The sequence below is a fragment of the Notamacropus eugenii genome, chromosome 3, assembly GCF_028372415.1.
Source record: "Notamacropus eugenii isolate mMacEug1 chromosome 3, mMacEug1.pri_v2, whole genome shotgun sequence".
NCBI lineage: Eukaryota > Metazoa > Chordata > Mammalia > Diprotodontia > Macropodidae > Notamacropus > Notamacropus eugenii.
The window spans coordinates 456201923-456217408 of NC_092874.1; the positions used below are offsets into that span (position 1 = coordinate 456201923).

Below are 15486 nucleotides of genomic sequence, written 5' to 3' on the forward strand. Positions count from 1 at the left end.
TTTTTTTTTTTTTCCAGTAGGGAGTGGGATGTGGGATGGGACAGAGAAAAAGATAATTTTTGATCATTTAGGAAAAGAATTCAAAAGAGCATAGAAGCCCCTTGAGGGTAAGGACTTTCTCTTTTTCTTAGCCTTTTATATATAGAACCCACTAACCTCCATTTGCAGGGCAACAGGGCATAGCCAAAGCAGCTTCTTCAATAGGCCTCCTTTAAATAGGCAGGCCTGTTATTGGGATGAGTTCCAAGCTACCCCACTCTTTTCAAGACAAGCACTTCGTAGGTAAATGGACCAAGGTAGATGGATTTGTGCCTGGTTGTATACAGAACAATACTGCCGAAAAGTAAAGTGTAACAAATAAGGACTGACTTTTGACTGCTACAGGCCGCTGAGCAGATGCCTTCTCTGAGAAGCCTGTGATGATAGGGAAATATGTTTTCCTTTGAGTTTATTGCTAATTCCTTGTTGGTATTCAGTTGTCATCAGCACAGCCACAAATGAGGTTGAAGTACCTCTCCACATCGAGCAGCTGGAGCTTCTTTTAGTATCGGAGAGGTCTGTTCAACCAACAACTCTTCCCCAACTTCACCCCTCCCCTCATAGCCCCGTTTTCTGATTCTTTGCAAGCATTGAGTTCCATCTTTTTATAGGAACCATGTTTGGAGGGTAATAGCTATATTAGCTAAGAGTCAATAGCTAACAGTCATATGTTGCTTTAAGATCTGGAAAGTGCTTTACAAATTCTATCTCATTTGATCCTCACAACAACCATGTGAGGTCAATTCTGTTATCCCTATTTATCAGATGAGGACACTGAATCTGAGGGACAGGTAAATGATTTGCCTAAGGCCACACATCTAGTAAGTACTTGATGAAGGATTTGATCTCTGGTCTTCTCAACTCCAGGTCAAAAGCTATGTCTGCTAAAGCTTCCCACTTGGTTAGCCTGAGATGATTTGGTATTTTAGTGAGTTCAGAATTTAGAGTCAAAGGACCTTGGTTCAAATCCTGGCTCTGCCCCTCACTACCTCTGTGATACTGGACAAGTCACTGCAACTTTGGGGGTTTGAGGTTCCGTGTGTGTGTGTGTGTATGTGTGTGTGCGCGCGCGCGCGTGTGCATGTGCATGAGCATGAGTGGTGTGTGTGTGTGTGTGTGTGTGTGTGTGTGTGTGTGTGTGTGTGTGTGTAAAATGAAGGGGGCGAAATTCATTGTCCTTTCAGGATGTTTTCTGTTCTAAATTGATATTCTATCTCTCCCATGCTAATCATTCATAGAAAGGGAAACAGGAAGGTACTATGGACAGAACCCTGACTCTGGAATGAGAGGTGCTAATTTCAAATCCCTCCTCTTATTGCTTACCTTTGTGACCTTGGGCAAGAGACCTTTCCTCCCTAGGTTCAGTTTCCTCATCTGTAAAATGAGAACACTGGTCTAGCTGGCCTCTGAGGAATGAAGAAGGGAGGGAAGGGAATGCGCATTTATTAAGCACCGTTTATGTGCCAGACTCTGTGCTCAGTGCTCTACAGATATGATCTCATTTGATCCTCCCCACCCTGGGAGGAGAGGCGTTCTTTTCACCCTTGTCACCTAGACCTCTCAGCCCTCAGGGCCATTCTGTCTCTCCACCTTTGGCTACTGTCTCTAGATACTCTATAGATTCTGTCTCTATCTTATTATTATTATTATTATAGATCCTTATATGGTAGAAAATAGTTCAAGGTGATGTCAGCCTTTCCTCTCTCCTGCCTAATATTGTGCCTTGATTATTTCTGGGGATGTATTTTGTCTGTTTAGTCGTTACCTTTTCATCTCTGGCCTCCCTCTGTCCCCTCCCTCATTTTCCATTCTTTTTCTTCTGGTTCTCCTCTTATCTGGATGCCTTTCCCTCTTCCCCATGGACTCTGAAATCTTTATGCATTGTCTCTCTTTCAAGTTTTTCCAAGTCTAGAATCAGAGGCTCCTGAGATATCAGAGCCTGCTAGGAGCTTAGAAAGGTCATCCAGTCCAACTGCTTCATTTTGTAGTTGAGAAAACAGAGTCCCAAAAGGTCCAGTGACTTGCTCAAGGTCACACAGGTTATAAACAGAGATAAGCCCTCTGATTTCAAAACCAATAGTCTTTGTTTTCTGTTATGCCCTCTCAAGAACAATTTAATCCACTGGGTTAAGGAAATGCCTAGAGTTGACCAGATATGAAGGGAAAATATATCATTCATTTAAAAATTCTTTGGTACAATATCAATATAACTAATTAGATTTGCCTTCGATTAAGTACACTGAACTAAGTTCATTTCAGTACACAAAGTGATGACAGTTTTTTGATCTCTTGGCCTTAGTATCTTCATCAGGCTTTACTGTTTTTTGTTTTTTTTGGTGTTCTTTCCCTTTAGCTTTTCCACTTATGTGGCCATGGTATGTATTCCTTTCTTCTAGCTCTGATTTTTCTCTTTGATTTATTTCATAAGGCCTTCAAATATTTTTAAATAAGCATTTTCTTAGAAATTTAACATCAAATGTCACTACAAACAAATCTATAATCAATTAATAGAAAGGGGTAAAGTATCATAATATGCCTTTTGTCCTTCTCATCTGTTTGCATAATGCATAATGGAAGTTTTTCTCATTCATTTTTCTTTATATATTCATGGCTAAAGTGGACTCCATTCTTCAGATTCTGGGTTTTTTAACCATAATATTTCATAAAAATTTTCCCAGGTTTATTTGTTACTCATGCTTGTAGTTCTTCATTGTATTATAATATTTCACTGAATTAACATGCCACAATTTAACCATTCCTTAATGCCTGGCATGTAGTAGGTGCTAAATAAATGCTTGTTCACAGACCGAATCAATCGAACATTTAGGTTCCTTCCAGTGTTTTTCAGTTGTTCATAATGATGTCAGAACAATCTTTGGATAGATAACTCTTTTCTGCCTATTTTTGATAACCCTTTCAGGGCATATTTACCAAAAGAGAATTATGGGGCAGAAGGGCCAGTTTTTGTAACTTTTACTATATTTTTAATCATTGACTTTGATAATTCTCTCAGGGGTGTGGAGGGGGCAGTCTAGTGGGTTGAACACAAAGGGAGAATCACCAGTGTGTTATTGCCACCACAAAAGCTCATGTGATCTTGAATTCCATTGAGAAGTACAGGTTCCAGAAAAATGAAAGTTCTCAACCCTTGCTCTCTCTGCTGCTGTCAGTCCACATCTGGAACGTGGTGTTTAGTTCTGAACAGCACAGTTTACAAATGACATTAGTAGTCTGGGGAGTGACAACTAGCCGAGGGTAAGCAGGAGAGTGGAAGCCCTGAAGTTCAGGATTAGGAGGTTTGGCTGAAAGATCATGGGATAAGATGCCTAGGGAGGAATAGACTTCAGGGGCCATTTAGTTCATTCCCCTCATTTTAAGATGAGGAAACTGAGGCCCAGGGAATTTAAATGACTTTCCCAAGGTCACATGTGTGGTTAGAAGCAGAGACTATTTGAACTAGGCTCTGATGACTGCAGTTTCTGGATTCTTTATTGCTGTCGCATTGCTGTATTCAAATATGTAAATGACTGATAAGTAGAAGAGGAAGTAGACCTTCTGTTGGGCTCCAAAAGATAGAAGTAGGGTGTGGGGTATAAGTTGTGCAGAGATAAATCAGAGCTTGATGTCAGAATCAAAAGTTTCCTTCCAATTACAGCTAGCCCCACATGGAATGAGACCCCACAGGAAGTGTTGGGTTACTTCACATTGGAGGTCTTCAAGTCTGTAGAAACTGAGTAGACTCATAAAAAAAAAAAGATTTTTTGTTAGACCTGGGCTTGACTAGATGCCCTCAGAAGTCCTTGTCTACTCTGAAGGATCCACTTGCTTTTCAATTCTGCCAGCAAACAATGGGCACACTTGTGTCTCCTCAGGTTCGCTAGCCTTGAGTTGGGCTATTTTTTTTTTTAAATCACAAATTTGATGAGCATGGGCTTTTAATTTATTGATCTTTCATTAGGAACGTAAGCATTTTTCCAAGTACTTTTATAAGTGTCTTTTTTCACTCTTGAACATTTTTATTCACTAGGAACTGCAAGTTTTTAAGAGATGAAATCACAAATGTTTAGAGTAAAATGTTTCAAAGGAAACAACAATCATGCTGCATGTCAAAATCTTGGAGACAGAACCAAAACATTGCATACAGATATACTTACATTACTGAAAGTTTGTATTAAGGAATGGAAAGGTGGAAATAAATAACTCAATGTATAGAGCTTTCAAGTTTGCAAAGCATTTGAAAACATTACCTCATTTGAGCCCATAGGAGTACTACAGTGTAGGTAATATAGCCATTATTATCCTCAGATTATGAAACTGAAAAAACTGAAATCATTGTTTTTGCTCCCAAGCCCATCCCTCTTCCAGATTTCCCTGTTTCCATCAAAAATACCTCCTCCTTCTAGTTAGCCAGGTACACAGATTCAGTGTTATCCTTGACTCGTTCTCCCTTTGTCCAATAAGTTGACTAGTCTTATTTCTACTTCCACAACATTTCTTGCACCTGTCCCATTCTCTCTACTCAGGTGGCCACCATCCTAATTTAGGCTCATAATCTTTTTTCTGGATTTTTATAGTAAATTCCTAATTGGTCTCTCTTCCTCAAATCTGTTCCTACTCCAATCCTTCCTCCAAATGCTGCAAAAATGATTTTCCTCAAGGACAAATTAGATTATGGCACTCCCCTATGAAATAAACTCCAGTGGCTTTCCTATTGCCTTTATGATCAAATAAAGCCTCTTCTGTTTGAATTATAAAGTTTTCCACAACCTGCCACCAGCTTGCTTTCCTAGCCTTGTACATTATTTCCTTTCCCATGTTCTTCAGTCTAGCCAACTTGGTCTTCTTCCTCTCTCTCAAATGTGATGATCTATCTTCTGTCAGTAGAGCTTGTTCAGAAGAAGAGTGATGGGGTTGGTCGGATCCAGACTGGAGGAAAATTCTCTTGGCAGCCCTGTTGATGGTAAATTGGAAAGGGAAAAGACTTGGCAATAGGGACACAAATTAGTAGGCTGTTGCAGTGGGCCAGAGGAGAGGTAATTGAGGACCTGGATTGAGGAGGTAGCAAAATAAATGGAGAGAGGGAGACAGATGTGATTTAGAATTAGAAAGACTTGGAAATTAATTGACCTCACTCTCTCTTCCAGAGTTGTCAAAATTCAGTGGCAAGATAGCAGTCGAGATGACTGGCAATGGCCCTGGATGCTGTAGATAACCTTGGTATGTTCAGTGCTTGACTAAGCTCAAAGCACTTCACAAAGACTATTTCAGTTGCCTTCATAATCTTTGGAACAGATTGTTTTCATCCTCCCTTTCCCCAGGGGTAGACATCCTCCTAACTAACCATTGTGATTGAGGTCATTCAGTTATGCTCAACTTGCTTCAGCCTGTATACCAAGATGGTTTTCCTGGGATGTAGCCTCTGCACATGCTGCCCCTTCTTGGAGCCCTAGGTGAGAGTATATGATTGTTATAAGGACAACTATAAGATTATGACTGAAATAAAAAAAAGAACTAATAAAAAGATAATACTTCCAAATTAATTTACATATATAATGGAAATATCAAAACCAAATAGTACTGATCAAAATGTGGATAAATAGATTAATGTAATTGAATAGATACACCAGAGATCCTGGAAAATATGTACAAAAAGTTGGGTTTATTTCTTTTTTTATAAACCTAGCTTCAGAAAAATGGGAAATTATATTATTTAACAACTGTCCTTGGAAAACTGTGGTTAGTAATTTGTCAGAAAATATATTTAAGCCCCCATATTTATGTACTGTATATACCTCAATGAATTGGAGGTGGGTGATGGACTTCACTATTGAAAAAAATAACAACTTTCAAAAGGATGGGCAAAACTGGAATGACATTTATCTTCATCATTGATAGGGAAAGGAACTGAAAAAAAATTTTTAGGATGCCCAAGTACAATATAATATAAAAAGCTGCAACGAAACCAATATAATCCAAAGAAAAAGAAAGATTGGTATTATTTTTTTTTGGTGGGGGAGAATAAGCAAGCTCATCTCAAATGTGAATTCCTGTTGGGGAAAAAAAAATCTCTCCAATAATGTAATTTAGTGCCTGTTTTGCAACTTGCTGTCTTAGTGAGAAGCCTGAGATACTCCTTGAGGGGCCATTCATGGTATACTTTGAGAGGTCAAACAAGCTTCCCCGGGGACGCCATCAGGTGACAGAAACAGGGTATGAACCCCAAAGTTTTCCTGATTCCAAAGGCTGGTTCTTTATCTCGTACACCATGACTACCTCTATTGGCAAGCACCTTTACTGCAAAGACAGTAGGTGGGAAAAAAACAAAACAAAAAAACAAAACCTTAACACCTAAAATATATGAGATCATTAAAATTCACAAAGGTTGTATACTGATCAAGGAATTTGATCCTTTGCTGTTAGAAGTAGCTGGTGGCTCACAGAATAGAACTGTTCACCTCAGTGAAGTCAGGATGTCCTGGGTCCAAGTCTGGCTTCACACACTCCAAGCAAATCACTTAACCTTTATTTGCCTCAGTTTCCTTAGCTGTAAAATGGGGATAATGACAGCACTGACCTCCCAGGGTTGTGAAAATTAAATGAGACAATATTGACAAATAAAATCATATTTGTAAAAAACATTTAGCACAGTTCCTTTCACATAATAATCTTTATAAATGCTTATTCTCTCCCCTCTCTATCTTTATTTGTGCTAGAAATCCCTCTTTAGAGAGGAAGCTCCTTGAGGGCAGAAGCCAAGCCTGAAAACTCAGGGAAGGGGAATCTTTTTATCTCATCTTTGAGCTTTTGCCCCAGCATATCACACAGCATTGACTGAGAGTGTTAAATTACTGTTTGTTGAATAAGTGAATTTCCAAATAAATCCCTACACCTGAGATTTAATTCAGCCTTTCCTCTGATAAGAGAAACCAGATATCTTGAGTAACCAGAAAGTGTTGGAGATGATACCTCCTCTGAGAGCACAGCACAAAATGTCTCTTTCCTGGAAAATCAAGTCTGAGGAGGAAGGACCAATAGAGGGAGTGTCTGTTTAGTGAAAGTGTGTTTATCCTAGTCACGTTAACCTCTGAACAAAAGTCTGTAATTGGGAGAGGTCTTGATTTTTCATTCAGACTTGCTGGGGAGGGAGGTAGAAGTTTCTTGTAAAGAGCTTCCCTAGCTTGGCAGCCTGTGTGCAAGGACTTGGCCTCCGTAGGTGGTGACTGATGTCTGATGTGGGGCATCTGCTCTTGGAGGCCTCACCTTCTGCTTGCATGCTTCTAGGCCCAGCTGGAAAAAAATGCTCCTTAGCAAGGTTTGGTGGAAAGATCGCTTGATTAAAGACTTACCACCTTTTCCACTGACAAACTTTGGCCTGCTCTGCATCCCACCAAAATGAGATCTAGTGGGTGCTTAATAAATGTTTGGTGACTCCCTGTTATGTGACATGTCAGTCCTTTAACTTTTCTGGTCCTTCGCTTCCACATTTACATAAAGACTGGGTTGGATTGGATGTCTAAGGTGTGTTCTAGATGTAAAATTCAGGTAGAGCCTCTCCTCTACTCCCATTCCCCCTTCCCTTCTGGCCATAAATCTGTCTGACTCTTCACGAGTTTGGGGATTAGTTGAGTTGCTGTAATGGTCTGTTTCAATTGGATGGAGAGGAACCTCTGGTCCCTAGGTGTGATCTGAGGCCCCTTCATTAGAACAATATTCTGCCTGCCATCCCCCAAAATTTGGGCTTTCCCTTGTAGGACCAACTGACTGGTTAAACGTGAACACCATGGGTCATTCCCATTTCCTTCAGTTTTGTGTTGTACAGTCATTTCAGTCATGTCCAACTCTTTGTGATCCCTTTAGGAGTTTTCTTGGCAAAGACACTGGAGTGGTTTGCCATTTCCTTCTCCAGCTCATTTTACTGATGAAGAAATTGAGGTAAAGAGGGTTAAATGACTTGCCCAGGGTCACTCAGCTAGTGAGTGACTCCAGGCCCAGCACTCAGTCCACTGCACCTACCTACTGCCACTGCCTTTCCTTCAAACTGGAGTTATTCTGAAGCATTGCACTGGAATGGGCCTCCCATTGTGTGATTATCAAGTTGGGAAATTTCTGTTAATTGAAGATTAAAAAACAATAAGACAATTCTTTGTCCTCTTTAGTGTTCAATGTCTACTGTATTTAATAAATAGCATTACTAATTTGAAATGTCATAGCTTCTTTCCCAAATGTCACTTGTACCTCTCCATGTAACCTTCATCTGATATGAAAATTTGACAAATTTCGTAGCTATCAATGAAGTGCCTACCATGTGCAATATCCTATCTTCAGCACTAGGGGTTATACAGGCAAAAACTAGCCCTGCTTCAGGTGGTTTATTTATATACTACCTGGGTGGAGTTGGGGGAGGGGGCATAGTGCGCACAGATAAGCAAACACAAAGTAATTTCTGGAGGGAGAGAAGACCAGTGAGGGTGGGAGAGGGATTCTTAAGAAAGGTCTTGTAATTAGGTATTCTGAGAAGGAGGTGAGTGAAGAAGGAGCACATTCGAGACATAAACAGACAGCTACACAAAGATAGCAAAGTCGGAGAGGGAACACCATGTATAAGGAATGTGTAATGGGACAGTTTACTCAAACTCCCAGTATGTGAAGAGGAATTGTGAAATTAGACTGGAAGGGGTGTGTGTGTGTGTGTGTGTGTGAGAGAGAGAGAGAGAGAGAGAGAGAGAGAGAGAGAGAGAGAGAGAGAGAGAGAGAGAGAGAGAGAGAGAGAGAGAGAGAGAAACAGACACGGAGACAGAGAGAGAAAAATGGACAGAAACAGAGATAGACAGAGGGATAGAAACAGATATAGAGACACAGGCAGAGAGAGACAGAAAGTCAGAGGGATAGAGACAGAGATAGAGAGACAGGCAGAGATAAAAAGCAAAAACAGAGACAGAGAGGGAGGAGAAGGGAAGGAAGGTGTTCTGATGCTGACTTTAGAATCTCAGAATGCTAGTATCACATCTGAGAGCTCCTCCAGACCACATCTTCTCTACCTGCGGGCAGGGGAAGGATGTCCATAAGGTTTACTGTGCTACCTAATGGGTCCATGACACAGAAACAAATGAAGACTCCTGACTCCTGAGATAAAAAGTGGCCTGTTGCAGATCTCCCAGCCAGCGCATGGTAGAACTCACCCTGCAGTTCAGGTCTTTGCATCTGAGTCCATAATGTCATCCTGGATCCTTTCACTCTGTGTTCAGCGATATCCCTGTCTTCACCTTCACAGTGAGAAAGTAGTGTTAGTGAACAATAGGCAAGGATATTGGCTGAAAATGTCTTCAGATAGAGAATGAATGACATCTATCTTTTCCAACAAGATTTGCTCACAAATAGTTTCTTGATATCAAGGATTTATGAATTAATCCTTATTTGTTTCTGTCTGACATTTCATCTGTTTCTTTGACATGTCACATGATACTAAGGATCTTGGACTTGTCTAAATTCTTCTATCACTAGAAAAGATTAATGCTACTTAAAATTCATCACATTTTTCTCCTGTAAAGTTTGTCCACTTTGAACTAGTCACAATGGCATTGATTAGTGGGTGGCTCTACACTCTGAGAAAAGATTGTGGCCTGGAACCAAACATTATATTGGGAAGGATTAATGAAAAAGCCAGAGTGGCAGATTTTTCTTCTTCTTCAGAGTTTCCTTATCTCACCCAGGCTGAAAGTCTAGCAGCTACTCATTAGCTGGCCCCATCACTAATCAGTCATCAAAACAGGGGATCTTTGCCCTGCTCCATTCCTGACCTGGGGCCAGTTCACCCCTTCTTATAATGTCTGGTCCTACTCTCCCTCCTGGGGCTCACCATATTGGTAGTGGAGTTAGTGGAAACACTTGATAGGCTCTAGCCTACCCTGAGCATAGGTGACCTACCAGCCTCAGCATCCCCAGAAACCAGGACCATAGGCAAATATATTCATTGTATCTCTCTCTCTCATCAAATATCAATCTGTCACTAATCTATCTCTCTCCCCATTTATCACCTAGCTATCTTTAAAGAAAATCACTTTGATTACTTTCAAATGTCAACTAAATATAACAATAATAACTAATTGTTGCCTACTAAGGTCCTGCTTCTAGGACATGTTCTCTACATTGACTCTTCTACAATCCCTTAGTGTGAGTGTTCTCTATACTCAGATCTTGGTTCTCTGTCTTGGCTTGAGATTCTTTCCACCAGTGAACTCATGCATTCTTCTCCTTGTCCTACTCGTCCTTGTCCTCGTCCTCCTTCTTCTTCACTTATTTATTTACATAAAACAACAAATAGATATTGGAAAATCTCAACAGACTGAATTATCAGAAACACACCAGAATGAATGAATTTAATTTTATAAGCAGCTGTCATCAGAACCATTTGGAACAGGTTTACCAAAAAACCCAGAGAAGTAGTTCAATGGAATAGTCTAGGCGAGAGAGAATCAGAAACAATAGAACTCTATAACTCACTGTTTTATAAACCAGAAAATATTAAGTACTTCAGAAACTGGGGAAACTAGAAAGCAGCCTGACAGAAATCAGACTTAGACCAGTATTTTATGTCATTCCATAATACAGTCTAAATGGATACATGATCTTAATGGTAAAGATTATGCTATAAAAAATATGAAGACAAAGAAATCATATGCTTCTCACAGGTATAGATGGGAGATGTATTCATAACCAAACAAAGGGGGAGAATCACAAAATATAAAGTAGATGACTGATGACATGAAACCGAAAAAGCTTCTGTACAAACAAAATTAGTGCATATAGGATAACAGAAACAGTTGAATGAGAAAAAAATCTTTGTATCAAATTTCTCAAAAAAGTTGTCTAAGATATATAAACAATTAAAACATACAGTACATTAACGTATATACACACATACATATTTTACTATGTATGTATACTGGTACATTGTTGTTGGAGTTATGAACAAGCAATTTGGAATTATGCAAAGAAAGTTATTGAAATGTTCATGCCCTTTGACCCAAAGATTCTACTATTAAGCTTATATTTCAAGAACTGATAAAAAGGAAGTTTTCAGATATACCAAAGTATTTATAGCACTTTATGTGGTAGCAGGGAATTGGAAATGTAATAAAAATCTGTCAGTTAGAGAATATCTAATTGAGGTACATGAATGTTCTAAAACATTAGTGTGTTATAAGAAATGACAAATATGAAAAATATAAAGATGCATGGAAAGATTTACATGATATGATAAAAATGAAGGAAGTCGATAGAAAATATTCATGAGTACAATGTAAAGAGAATAACTTCACAATGATTAAAAGTAAATGTGGCAAAATTACTAAAGACGTTGAAGCTTCGGAGAAGAGATATAAGAAAACACTCTATCTCACTCTTTTGCAGGGGTGGGAGGTCAATGGGTATAATATGTTGTACATATTTTGAAACTTTTTGACATATTACTTGGTTTTTCTGATTTTTCTCTTTTTTTTCTTTACAAACATTTCAGTTATTTAGAATGGTTTTTTGTGCAGGCAAGGAAGGGTATACTGGGGGAAATTGAGCTCATTCATTCTCATGCTTTCAATAATCACCTCTGAGTCTATGAATCTGAAACATCTTTGTTCAGTATTACACTTAACCAGCCTACAATCTGGAAGCACAAAATGCTGTGGGACATTCTTATTTAGCTGGCCCTTCCTCCTCCTTGTGTGTATTTGTGCATTTGTTTTCTCATGTGTATGGGTCTCAAGGTCCAATTCAAGGCATATTTTTTTCTCCTTGTCTTCCATGGCTACCCTAGACCTTACTAACTTTCCTGAACAGCGCTAGGTACACACAGGGGCTTGATAGATACTTTTCCCCCCATCCCTTTGCTGAGGTCCTATAAATTAGTGACCCTAAAAATTTGTATCATACAATTTAGCACTTAGTTCTATATCTTGGTTGTCTGGATTTATCTGAATGCTTTTATTGTTTTGGAAAAGTGTCCTCCTCACAGGTACACCTTCCCCTTGTAGTATTATTTGTAATATTGTGTTCTTGGAGTCAGCATGGAAAGAGATCTGGATTTATAATTTAGGGGTCAATACTTGTTGCCTCTCTGACCTTAAAAAAGTCACTTCTACTCGCTGGGCTCTGATGTTTTTTCTTTAACATGAGGAAGTTAGACTAGGTTACCTCAGAGATCTCTTAGATCCTATAAAAGAGAGACTGTTTAAAAAAATCAAGACTTATAGAAGAAGTTATAAAGGCAAAACACGTAAATAGAGTTCCAGTCAACTTTCGTCAAGGCATTACTGGTGATGCACAGATTATGTATGAGGGAAGGGAATAAATGCTTGTGAACTTAAAAAAATATTAAAAAAATAAAACATTCTAAACATACAGCCTTCCATAAATGTCATGTATTTGAGTAGACATATAAAAGCTACACACACACGCACAAACACGCTGAAGGAATCTGAATGAATGAACCAATAAGGAAAATTACTGTTCCAAAAGATAATGTGACATAGTGGTTAATGACTCCTCCCACCTCTCTCCTTCGTGATATTATCTTTTGCCATCTGCTGGTGGCTTTGGGAGTGTAACCAATGCTTCATTTTTCAACTCAAATCCAACAGATTTTACATCAGGTTTGCATTACAATCAATATGTGTATTTAATACATATTATATATCTATGAAGCAGAGCTGTGGATCAATGGTAATTAGTGTGTAGCAGGTTCCATTAACATTTTTAAAATTAATACTGGAGCATGCTAATGAAAAGGAATTGATCCTGACCATGTTATGCCTGTTATTCAATGTCTCTCAAATGCCCTTTTCAAATTGTTTTTTCAGTTAATAAATTTAAAATTAGTATGTCAGTACAGATTTAATCTATTGACTCGTGTTTCACTTCTGAAGGTAGTCATATGGTACTACATATGTCTGATCTCCTCTTTCTCCAGCAGGCACCTTTTTCTACAATCTTGAGTTTTTCTAGAATGATCGTATTAGTATACTAAAGATTTTCTAGGTCTCTCTCTTGAGCCAGGGACCAGGAGACAGTGCTTTAAATAACATCATCCCTGAGTGTGTAAAATGAGGGGTTTGGAATAGGTGGATTTGGAATGGTCTTATGAAATTCATTGGATTGTGGCAAAGGTTTGGAAACATCTTTTATAAGATTGTGTTATCAGTTTTGGAAAACAGTTTGGGCTTCGAGTTTTTAACAGAGCCTCTGTTCCTGACCATCTAATTTTCTCTCTGTTTTTGCTGATTTAGAAAAAAGACACTCAAAATTGTGTGTCCTTCCATCCTCATGCACATTTGCCATTTTAAAAGAGAACTGCTTGACTATTGGATAATCTGCAGAGTGCAGTTGATGTTGCATTCTGATATAGGAATTAGAGGTCAGCCAGAGTAATAGATACTAATACATAGAAACTAATCATATGTGACTTGAAAGCCAGAATTTGAGAAACACGGTTGCGTTAAGGTTCAACTCAAGAAATGATCTCTAGAATCAAATAGTGATTGGGATCTGCTTTTGTGGCAGGCATCTATGGTGATTTTGTGACGATCAGGCATTCACGAAGTGACCGTTTAATTTATACACAATTTTGCCTTTTCTTTGCCACCATCTCAGCCACTGCCAAGTTATGGTTTATTCAGCTTTTCATCAAAGAATAAACTGAGTGGAAAAGAAATAAAGCTAAACTTCATCCTTTTTTTCTAGATAAAATGGTAGGATATTTGAGCCAAAGTTGAAATTCTAACATTTTCATAATTAATTTATTTTTTATACCTTAATTATTTTTATTATTAACTTAACATAAGTCACCAAACATAGACATTTGAATATATAAAGAACAGAAAAAAAATGATAGTAATTGAAACTATAGATTGGTGTCACATACCATTTTTTCAAAGTTCATATTAAATTTAACATTACAGCAAGGCTACATGTTACCTTCTGACCTTTTATCTAGTTTTGTGCATTTAAATGTTTATACTCTTTTCTTTTTTTAATCTGTTATAATCCATTAACTCTTTTTCCTCCAAAAGAAACCCTTTCTTGTGACAAATAAGTAATCAACCAAAAAAACCCCCAATCCTTTGACCCTGACTGAAAATCTATGTCTCATTTTGTATCGCTAGTCTATCACCACTCTGCCAGGGTATGAAAGGTATGCTTCATCATCCGTACTGAAATCTTTATAATTCATTTATTCATGTCATTCTTTTGGCACCTTCCTCACCTCCTAGGATGCATAGCTAACTAAGAGTTGGTGAGATTCATCACCACGTGTCTCCTCATTTGATCTTTGAGAAGCCAATGTTTCCTCTCCCAGAATGGTAGCCCAAGAGCAGAGTTTTCAGCCTTTCAGGAAGAGAAAGTCTGCTTTACTGTGCTGAACCAAAGATGTACTCAATGAGTAATATTATGTCTGTTCTGTCTTAATGCCCGGCATATAGATGAGACGGTGTCTCTTCCTTCATGTAACCCCTATAAGCTTGAGCACAGGGCCTGAACATATTCAGTGCTCACCATGCTTTCTTGGCCAATTTGAAGGCAGTCCATCTGTATTAGTAATTGGTACCCAAGCTGGTCAAACTGGAGCCCCCCATTCCTTGTCCCCATGCAGAATCATAACATTCATAACAGGGTTCTTGGGGTGTTTGGTCAGTCAAGCAGAATTTCTTATGATTTTTTCTTCTTTTTCAACTGATAGTCACTTAGGAAGCAGTGGGGGACAGTAGAAATACTATTGGCTTTGGAGTTATGAAACCATGGTTGTAATTCTATCTTTAATACTTAACTACCTGCGTGACCTTTGGTAAGTCACTTAACTTCTCTAGGCCTTTTTCACAACTGCAAAAAGAAAAGGTTGGGTTAAATGACCTCTTGGTCCCTTTCATATCTGATCTATGATTCCGTGAACTTTCCAGCCTGCTTAACTGTTGTGGAAACGGTTTGTAATGAGGTTTGCTGGTTTCTCCTTCTTGTGCCCATAGGGTATTCACTTGACCTCCAGAAGATGGCTGAACCTGCAGGAATACCAGAGTAAAAAGCTGATGTCTGACAATGGGGTGAAAGTGCAGAGATTCTTTGTGGCTGACACAGCCAGTGATGCTCTGGAGGCCGCTAAGAGACTGAGTAAGTTGGGTGGCTGGCGAGGACTGATTAGCGATGGATTCCCAAATTAGTTATAATTTGCCAAGATAGAAAGTCCATCGTTTAATCTTAGCGCTTTTTATTATTTGAGATTTTTAAATCAACATGCATGCAAGGGCTAGGATTCTAATTTAATATCTGATTCAAAAAATTGTATCATTTTTCATGTGAAGGAAGCTACTGGTAATCATTCTTTGTTGAATTAATGTCATTAAATATGAATGTAAGGCACTCTGCTAGTTTCTGGGAAGACAATGGTTGCTACTGCTCTTCAGT

General features: G+C 38.7%; 1 protein-coding gene across 1 annotated transcript in view; it reads left to right on the forward strand.

The window, feature by feature from the left end:
• Positions 1 to 15486, forward strand: part of SUCLG2 (succinate-CoA ligase GDP-forming subunit beta) — a 319621-nt gene that overhangs the window by 44134 nt on the left and 260001 nt on the right. Inside the window, exon 2 of the mRNA XM_072598723.1 lies at positions 15051 to 15192. Coding sequence (XP_072454824.1) covers positions 15051 to 15192 — 142 coding nt within the window. The remainder of the gene's footprint in view (positions 1 to 15050; positions 15193 to 15486) is intronic.